The 9,840-nt window shown below is 35.6% G+C and overlaps 2 protein-coding genes across 2 annotated transcripts; both read right to left on the bottom strand.

Moving 5' to 3' along the window:
- Positions 1 to 261: 261 nt before the first annotated feature.
- LOC119069319 (activating signal cointegrator 1 complex subunit 2 homolog) lies at positions 262 to 5,269 on the bottom strand. Its single transcript, XM_037173374.1, has 5 exons — positions 5,188 to 5,269; positions 1,663 to 1,802; positions 1,477 to 1,600; positions 1,103 to 1,276; positions 262 to 1,038 (listed from the first exon to the last, which is right to left on the bottom strand). The coding sequence occupies exons 1-5, from the start codon at positions 5,200 to 5,202 to the stop codon at positions 466 to 468; spliced, it is 1,026 nt and encodes a 341-aa protein (XP_037029269.1). The 5' UTR covers positions 5,203 to 5,269; the 3' UTR covers positions 262 to 465.
- Positions 5,270 to 8,397: 3,128 nt separating this feature from the next.
- Positions 8,398 to 9,249, bottom strand: LOC119069320 (endochitinase At2g43620-like). The gene is made up of 2 exons (XM_037173375.1): positions 8,712 to 9,249; positions 8,398 to 8,646 (listed from the first exon to the last, which is right to left on the bottom strand). The coding sequence occupies exons 1-2, from the start codon at positions 9,174 to 9,176 to the stop codon at positions 8,455 to 8,457; spliced, it is 657 nt and encodes a 218-aa protein (XP_037029270.1). The 5' UTR covers positions 9,177 to 9,249; the 3' UTR covers positions 8,398 to 8,454.
- Between the last annotated feature and the right edge of the window lie 591 nt (positions 9,250 to 9,840).

Below are 9,840 nucleotides of genomic sequence, written 5' to 3' on the forward strand. Positions count from 1 at the left end.
CTTAAAAAAACCATGTCCAATCGCTACTCATGGATCTCGAATATGTTACTCCGAATTCGACCAACGATCAAGACAAAAAACCATGTTCATTCTGCTTCAACGTTGTCTCAATGAATCCACTCACTGCTTATAAGGGCTTAGGCATGAAGAGTGAATTTGCGCGGCCTATGATCATATTCTTTAAATATGAGCCTGACATGAAAATGTTTTTCCTCGAAATGCAGGTCTCTGATGAGGATAGATAATATAAAATGCTTTGACTATATTTGATTCGACGAGAGTATTATTTATTACCCACAATACAAAAATTTGAAATGTTTTCTTTATAAATAATTTGTTACGATAACAGCCCTAAATTTTAACATCATTCATGTAGTCTCGTTCTATTTACATTCATACAAAAGTCAGTTCACTGTGCGTAAATCAACAAACTCAACGGCCGCGAATCCTCCAAATAAACAAAGTCTAATAATACGAGTATGTAATGTCATGAAGTGCTGGTGAACCACCTTGTGGCAACGCAAAGTCTTTAGCTAATTGATCAAGTACACTTGTGCTTCGACCTTGGTTTGATGAAGCTGCGTATTGTTGTTGTTGTTGTTGTGGAGCTTGGTATTGTTGTTGCTGTTGTGGTTGCGGTGCATGGTATTGTGGTTGGGATAGAGTTTTTGGTGCTGAATAGGCAATTGGTTGAGCTTGTTGAACTGGTCTCGCAGCTGGTGGAAACGAACGAGCAATTGGTGATGGAGCATAACTAGGTTGATGTTCGTGCACTTGTGGAGGAGCTGGAATAAAGGTTTGCTGTTGACTATATTCCGGATCGGGACGAGCAGCGCGTTGACGAGACGAGTAGACAACATCAATTGGGGCCGCATTTTCAATTTGTGCACGGGCTACTGATGGGGCTAAATATTGAGGTTGTTGTTCCTGTTGTTCAAATTGGAAGTAGTGCGGTTGCTGAGGTGGTCTCTGTGGAATCTGTGGTCTAGGTTGTGGCTGGGGTTGGGGTTGTGGCTGAGGTCGAGGAATTCTAGCAATCTATGAAGGAAAGTAGTTAATTTTTACAATATTCATTGGAACAAAAACAATTTCCTATTCTTACGTATGGCTTTTGTTGTTGTTGTTGTTGTCGTTGTGGCTGTTCGTCTTCATAGTCAGGGATTTGTTGACCATTCTTATCGGTTGTTTCGTCGACAAGAGTGGGTGGAGCCACTGTTATACCTTCACCGGAAGGCTGGAATCCGAATTTGTTTGCTCCGTACTCAACGACGCGAACCTACAGTTTAGAATTTGAAGAAGAAAAAAATGAATAATGAGCTCTTTTTAATAGTCCTTTATAGAGCAAACTTTATGTTGAGAACAATGAAGTTAAAGGGTTTTACATCCAATAGTACACGATATTTTTATCAAAAAAGTAACAGATTTAACGTCGATGCGTTTGACGCTTATAACAACTTAAGACAAAGATGTAGCTACCTTGTTATCTGCATCCACGTAACCATATTTGCCCCTAACTTCTCCAGTAGCTAGCTTAGTTTCGATTTTGAAAGAACCGTCAGCACCTTCATAACCATAAGTGTATGATCCATCCTCGTTGTGTCTGCATAAATACTTCAGTATTAAACAAAACGAAAATTCGAGGTAAAGTTATGTCGTTATTACCTGTTGATTTGCTTGAGAATTGGTATGGGTGTTGGCTTTGGTTCTGAGGCGCTAGTTTGAATGCGAGTCGGAGCTGGTCTATGTTGTTGATATTCTTGATAGTCTTGTGCCAAGACTACACCAATCAAGCAGATCCAAGTCTAAAAATCAAAAATTGAATTCAAATAAACTTTTTATTGTTACTGTGCTATGTGAGGTTCAGTTATAATGATTCATGAATGGCATTCAAACTTGTCTAGTGTCGACCCCTCGCAAAATGAATTAACTAATACTTTCATTGCTTTAAATATAAATTGTTTAACTCTCTATCTCTCTCTCTCGTCTCTGAACGTCGCTGTGTGTACACGGTTTCAAACATGGGCAAATAAAACGGTCTATAAAATTTAATAATTAACTCGGAAGACAGATTTCCTCTTTCATTAACAAACAATTAAATTTAACGGTGCATCCAATGAAGTATCAACAACAGCCGTAACACGATTATGTTTGCAAAAAACCAATACAATGAATTCGTAATGAAAGTAAAATTGAAAAAGGTAATGGGCTGGTCGGATCGTAGCATGAAATCTTATGTGAAATTAAAACATTTTTTATGATGTGCTACGAATTTTATTGATTTATTCGTACAGACACTCATAATGAGCATGCATTACATAAAGTCATTTATTCGCTTCGAAAGGAAACGTGAATGGAACGATATCCTCAATGCATTGTTTCTGGTTGTCCTCCCGAAACATGTTTCTCTCATAAGTATTGTCATAACGATTTATGACAATGCCAGAAACGAGTCCAAATCGGTTTTATAATTCTCGTTTTTTAACGGTTAAAGGTTGACGAGAGCTTTAAGTTTGACATTTAAGTTTTACACAATAGGACTTTAATATGAACACAGTGAAGGTATTAAGTGCGATGTGTCGAGAAAATAGGAAATAATTACTGATACGCTTATTAGCATCGCGTGTACTATTTGTTCTGTTTAACACAATAATTACAAATTACGCCGGAAAGCGTTTTTAATAAAGACTTCGTCAACGTCTTCCTTTTCTGTTTCCGATTTGTTTTTTTTTCGTTATTTCGTTCGATTTTCCGGTTTTTTTTGCTAAGTTCAACTGAATGTAATGACAACATTGAAACAATTTGTTTCGCTAAAATTCAGTAAATGCGATTAATTGGCGCCGAAAACTAATTGACTAAACAGCCACTTCAAACCGCTCAAGCTTCGATCGATGCATGTTGTTGGTATGTGCTTAGAACTTTCTCCGATAGACGATTAGCGATTAAAAAATTGTTAAGAAATTCCGATAAGAAAGTGAATTGTATGTTAATCTCACATCTATGACATTTTCTGATTTATCATACATATCTCTTGAACGCGTTCGTTTTAAAACCTGATACCGCAGTCTAAACGATTAAAAATCTCGTTGCTTCATGGACACTATCGTTGGCTTAAAACATTCTTTCTCTTTATTACCGGAATATTCATTCAGGTACCAGAGTAAATGGTATTGGCATAACTTTGCTATAAGACTGAGATATGTGAAACAAGTACGGAAAAGTCAAATTGAACAATTAAATTGAATGGTGAGAAGGAGCTGAGCTCACAATCTAAAATATTTGCCCAGTGCTTCGATTTCGATCTCAATAGATGATTGATAGACGCATCTTTCGAAGATGCCTTGCCACAGTCGCGATGGCCTGATGAAGTGTGGCATTTGTTTGAACAGCTTCGAAAAATGCGAGGAGACGATTGTTGAACCCAAATGTCTTATGAGATCGACGAAGTGTCTTGATCGTCTTGAATCGACAATATGTGTGTGACTGGTGGCAAGTGATTCGTTGTTGAGGTGTGTTAACCGAACGTGTTGATGTAGTTATAAAGAATCAAAGGCCATCATCACAGCACTGCTACTAGCATGAACACCGAATTGACAAGTTTCAAATTTGGAGGCTTTAGTGATACGAGCTACCGCTATGGATCGTACGTATTGTATGATTTAACTCATACAACGAAAGCAAGTAATCTATCTGTACAACAGAATCGCAGTGCCTCCGAATATTTTGTAACTTCATGCTAGAAGCAGGGCTGTGCCGTCATAGATAATATATGTTTGTACTCAATGATTAGTTCGAAAATGTATTCCGGGTTGACTTTTTTATTTGATCAAAAGTTTCGAGCCGAAACTACAGTGAACGACATCTCAAATGTCTCACTGTCAAATTTTTCTGAGAATTTTATTGTGTCATTGCAAATTCACAATGACATTCTCTGAAAAAAATGACAGTGAGACATTTTAGATGTCGTTCACTGTAATATTTGAATCAGAAGGTTTTGTTAAAAAAAAACTTTGAAGCAAGTTTACAATTATGGCCATATGGCCAATTAAAATGCTAAAATGCAGAATCAACAGTTTTTCATCCGTGCGGCGTGAATAATCATATTTTCTCCACTCAAATGCAGTGAGAAGATGGCATTTTGTTGACGCTCTCTCAGTTCAGGTGAGAAATTGTTTATTTTCTCAGCGCTTGTTTTTCCCAATGGATCGATCAGTTGTTTTTCTCTTTGCAACTGTCATTTTGTTTTGATTTTGAAAAATGGCGGAACAAATGGTTGTGTTTGTTTCGTGGATAAAAACGCCACACACGGCTGAAAAATTATGTGGTCCCTTCGACGAGAAATACTAAATTCCTCGCTTCTCTCTGGCCGCAATCTTTCGCTCTTGTTGGAATTTCCTATTTTCCCCGCAAACGGTAAGTTACGAATTAGACTGTTAGGAAACAATATTCGAAGCAATTCATATTGTCGATTGTAAATTAGAAAAAATGAATTTGTCGTCAATAATAACCAGCCAAGAACAATGTACAGTACGCTTACATTTATACCAATATTGCGAGAATTTAATGTCTATCACTATTCTGAATCGAATATTTAAATTTCAAAATATAAACCAGCCATTTGCGGCATTTAGGTAACTATATCTGTGTAATATAACCACGCGTACCGAGTTTTGAAAGTGAAACTGAATTTATATTACATTCTTTATAAAATCTTTGTTAAGAGACGAAAAAACCAACGAATAAATGAATTAAACTTTAACCATTCGTATGATGTAAAGTAAAAAATGAAATACACCAACAACAATAAATAAATTATTTAAAAAAAAAATAATACCGCGCAACTACAATGTAACATTAGAAGATAATAATTTAACAATTTATCTATCACTGAAAATGTCAAGCGAATAAAATGTTCATTTAGCAGAAGACGTGCACTTAAACGTGTTCCATTTGAATAAGAATAAATATAAAATTCACATAGCAGTAAATAATCCCATGGTATAATAACGATCTTAAGGCTGTGATTGATTGCTAATCCATTGCGATTTTCAAGGTTAATAAATTTGTATGAGAAATTACACTTTTCTTTTCATTTTTTATTTTTATTTTTATTCGATTTTTTTTTACTTCATGATTAACTATTGCATCAAAAAAAAAGAAACCTAATGAATGTAACCAAATTGCACATACCAATTTTAACAACATTCTTAACGGAGTTTTTTTTTCAAATAAATTTTTGGATAGAGCTATTTCTTGAAATTTCACGGAAAAACTGAACACGTTAAAGACCTTTTGGGGGCTTTTATACTCGGACTTTTTACATTTAGTCGATAGTAATGTTGTCTTTGTTTGTGTGTAATGCAAAATCACGTAGTTGAAGTGAGATATTTGTAATTGCATATGCGAAGAGAATGTAATTTTATTTTTGCTTGTTCGTACACTATGATTTTGTAGGGTATTACTGAATGGGATAGTATATATGGGCAATATATCCATAAAGAAATTTTCTTATTAATAATGTATGTTTTAAATGAAATGGGTAGTGCTAACGATTGTGACAATTTTTTTTTTGTTTTGATAATAAAATTTAGAGCTAACCAATGTGCCACATTTAATTGTAGTGTCCTTGTGTCCTAAATTGATTACAAGATAAGCAATAAATTGTCTTTGCATATGATGATGCTCGAGGTTAATTGACAAAAATTACTAAAATTAATATGACTAGACTTAGGCGCTCACATATTGCCGTGAGCCCCGACCATTTTCATCTGCGTCAAAACATTACAGTCCTTATGGAATATTAAGGGGAATCTTCACTAGGAAAACTTGTTGTCTACATTTGGGCGCAAAAATATTAACTTTTTTATGATAATTCTGCACTTGCATCCTTTTTGGAGAAAGTAAAAACATCGTTTGATGTTGAAATGTGTAAGCAGTAAATATAAAATAGAAATTTTTGTGGTGATGAAACCTATAGGTCCGAGAAAACGCAATAGTTCACGCAAATTGATACAAATTTTGAGTTTTCTCGGACTACAAATTTGCCAAGTAAAGACTCCTCTTAAGAGGCTTCGATGCTTTGCTGAAAAGCATACATTTTGGCGATTTTAGGTTACTTTTGATGATATCTTTCCACCAGAATCCTTTTTCGCAAATGTAGGACTGCAATAACGACCACGAATGTGCTAGCGAAAGTTGTTGAAAAACAGAAAATAGATTTTTCTAGAGAAACGCTATAGAGTGAACGACATCTCAAATGTCTCACTGTCAAATTTTTCTGAGAATTTTATTGTGTCATTGCAAATTCACAATGACATTCTCTGAAAAAAATGACAGTGAGACATTTGAGATGTCGTTCACTGTATTCCGCGACGAATTCTTTTTTAATTTTCATCTTTAGAAATACTAGAATTGGATTTGAAATTAAAAAATTTGATGTGCATGGGTGAGACATGAACTCACAACCTTCAACTTGCCGGGCTGATGCTCTAAATAGATTTGGTTGTAGAAATTTGACCAACTCTGAGAAAACTGAGCAGTTTATAAGAATTTCGTTAAACAGCGCTGATTTTTTTCAGAGCTGGTCAAATGTCAACAGCCAAAACCAATTTTTATTTAAAGCTAACACATTCCTTGTCGTTAGTGTGGTTAGTGGGAAGTGATCGAAAACATGCACTTTTAAGGAAATTTCTCCTAGTACGTGAAACACAAAAGGTCATTCCAAACGTAATTGCACGTACTTTCGGGGCGAATACGGTCTTACTGGGTTTTAAATTCATCCAGACTGAGATATGAGCAGTAGACAAATTGGGTTAAAATTTGACTATTTTAGCGAAGGTCTAACAGGTCCTCTGTATCTGCATCCGAAAAGGCGATGAAAAGATCAAAGAATGTTTCTCCTGAACGCAAATGGTCTGAGCCTTGTAACAATGATCTATAAACGTTGAAAGTTTATCACCAAATCGATACCTCGCGTTAAATAATTACCCATAATTTTCACCCATACAGCTTCTATGCCGTTCTTTGAAATATTTTCTAAATCCAAGTCACTCCTTAAATCTCAATTTTTTTTGACAACAATTATGAATCGATAATAGTTATTTTCCTAACGCATGCTAACTTTTTCCTTATACCTCAATTATGTGTTAGAGTTTCCTCACTTCATTCACACGGATGATGTACCTCAGAAATAATATATTTACTCATGTATCTGCAAACGGTTGTCAAATTTTTAGCAATACATAAAAGCCGATTGGAGCAGCTAAAGGAAATGGCATGCAATTAAAATTTCTAGTCCGAAGCATATTACCAACGCTTCGTAAATTATGGAAATATACCAAGCCAATGGTTAAACTGTGAGAGCAGATTTAATTTTTTTTTTTCGAAACGCTTCTAACACTTATTTTGATTGAGTAACAATTTGTGTTCTTGTGTTACGTTATACTGTGGAAGGTCCAAGTTCAACAAATATTTTTTACGTGAATTGAGGTCAATCCGAAATTGTGAGTATAACGATGCACAAGTGCTTTGAGCTTTAATCAGGTACATGGACATTGGACATGGTAATTTATTATTTCGTTTTCGTTTTTTTTTTTCTATTTTCATTATTTTTGTAGATACTTACGATAGTTAAGATATAAATGAACATTTCGACTTTAAGGAACTTGTTTATTATATTTATAAGGTCTGTGAACATTGCAGCGAGTTTTACATTGTGATTCTTCGATGTTTTCGATGCATTCAGAAATTTGGAATGCACTTCTAACACGGATTTTTTTTTTTCAAATTAAATTTACGATTTCGTAAGCGCACATTTTTACTTTTATTTATACCAAGTGAAAGATTAAGAAAACGAACTCTGTTCAAGTGTTACGCAATGCTCGAATGCATTTTTATGTTTTTGCAGAAATTGAACCACTTAACTTAAGTTACAAATATTTGCAGTGACAACTGTTGGCAAATGGATAGGCGGTTAAAAATCAACCTGCATGTATATGTACACTGAGAGAAACCACTTAGCAATTTGTATTGCCATTGGTATTGTCTAATGAAGTGAAAAGATTTGTTTCATTGTAGAATTCGCAAACGTTTAACGACACAGAGATTATGGGGACAGCTAAATCGCAGTTGGAGGCGGTTGAACAGAATGCTTTAGACAATAAATAAATCAGTGGACCATCGATAGAAATTCAACACTTCTTTGAATTGAATCTTGCTACTAAGACTTTAAATTTGCGAGTTTTCGTTGATAGTTCGAACTTATGGCCACCAGATTCTTATGAGTCAACAGAAGCAATCACAAAGCACAATGAGTCCATATTTCTTAGTTACTTACATGTGATCGAAAACGCCATCTGTGAACAACGTCATTCTACTATACAATTGCAGGCGGTAATGAAATTTGACGCGATGCAATTGAATATAATGTTTTATTGTCACTTCAGAACTCAAAAACAATTAGTTGTAACAGCCAGTTTCAATTCCCGGTCCGGGAAGTCCCCATTGACTTCTCACTCTACCGTACATTGCGAAACGAATTCTAGCGAGATGATGACCACCTGGATTGTTGCACTCTAGATTTCCATTGATAGCACGTGTTGTTGCACCGAAATGACCTTGTTGGACACCAGGGAAATTGTGTACGTTTTGCTAAGTAAAGAAATTCGTATGGAATTAAAGAGAAAAATTCGTTTAATTTCAAACGGATAACATACCCTCCAGAACCAGAATGCGGAATCCCAAGCCAATTGCTCATCACTTGCTACTAAATCCGGATTCAATCTCAAGCGATCGTCACCGAAACGGCTCAAAGAGAATGGTAGATAGTTATAGCCGCACCATGTTAGTTGAATGTATCCTCTGCCGAAGTAAAATTGACCAGGTGCATCGCATCCGGGAGTGCGGTAATGTTCAGGACAGCCAGTGTGTTCGCATGCGATTTCTCGTCTAAATCTCAGACCACCACTTTCATGCAAGAATTGAGTTAAAGCCATTGCTGCCTCTTGTCTGTTTGTAATTCCACCAAGAGGTAGACCTTGCAAGAAGGTAGTGTATTGGATTTGTTGCGGCACTGGGAATCCATGGATAGTGACAGCGTTCGAAAACTCTTGCCAACTAACAAGTTGCTGGTGTGATGGAACTACCAAGAGTCCTACGACAGCTAATATTTGTATTAGCATTGTTACAACTATATTATCGATGTACTCAAGTAAAGTGATTTGTCTGAAAATATTCCAAGACTGAAGTCTCCAACAGCGCCTCCATGATATATATGAGATCCGCTATGTCATTATCTAATCGCATAATATTCCAAAACTCAACAGCAAATTATATAAATTATCTGATAAGTCCTGTATCAGAGAAGGTAAAAACGCTGATAGAAGCAGAGTACCTACTGAACAGAACAATGTACAGATCAACATCTCGAGCGATTTTTGACAGCCAACGAGATAAATCGATCAATGATTTTTCAAATTTCAGCAAAATGCCCAAAAAAATGTTGTTTTGGAGTTGCACCTCCCAACAGACACAGTTGATGTACATAAGGTACATAAAAAAGTTGTTGGTCATTCAAATCGTTTATTGATATTATAGGATTATGACACATGGTACATTTACTGTGGCGATTTTACCAGTTTTTCCTTTTTTGAATTGGAACGGAAATCCGTTTTCGCTGTTAGATCGGAAGATGTTGAGAAGCTGTAGGTAGTATATTGAAAATTGAACTCTAATTTCTGTTTTAGCACCAATACCTTAGCAACAATTGAGTTTTTCTGGGATGTAAGGTGATCTTGACTCAAACTGTTTAGCTCTTTCATAATATCAGGACTCAAGACACAAGTC

The sequence above is a fragment of the Bradysia coprophila genome, assembly GCF_014529535.1.
Source record: "Bradysia coprophila strain Holo2 chromosome X unlocalized genomic scaffold, BU_Bcop_v1 contig_26, whole genome shotgun sequence".
Lineage (NCBI taxonomy): Eukaryota > Metazoa > Arthropoda > Insecta > Diptera > Sciaridae > Bradysia > Bradysia coprophila.

Coding starts and splice junctions, on each gene's coding strand:
- LOC119069319 (XM_037173374.1), bottom strand. Junction 1,601..1,662: donor ATTCTCAAGCAAATCAACAG/GTAATAACGACA, acceptor GTATTTATGCAG/ACACAACGAGGATGGATCAT. Junction 1,039..1,102: donor AACAACAACAAAAGCCATAC/GTAAGAATAGGA, acceptor TTTCCTTCATAG/ATTGCTAGAATTCCTCGACC.
- LOC119069320 (XM_037173375.1), bottom strand. CDS start 9,176: ATGCTAATACAAATATTAGCTGTCGTAGGACTCTTGGTAGTTCCATCA. Junction 8,647..8,711: donor CCGCATTCTGGTTCTGGAGG/GTATGTTATCCG, acceptor TTCTTTACTTAG/CAAAACGTACACAATTTCCC.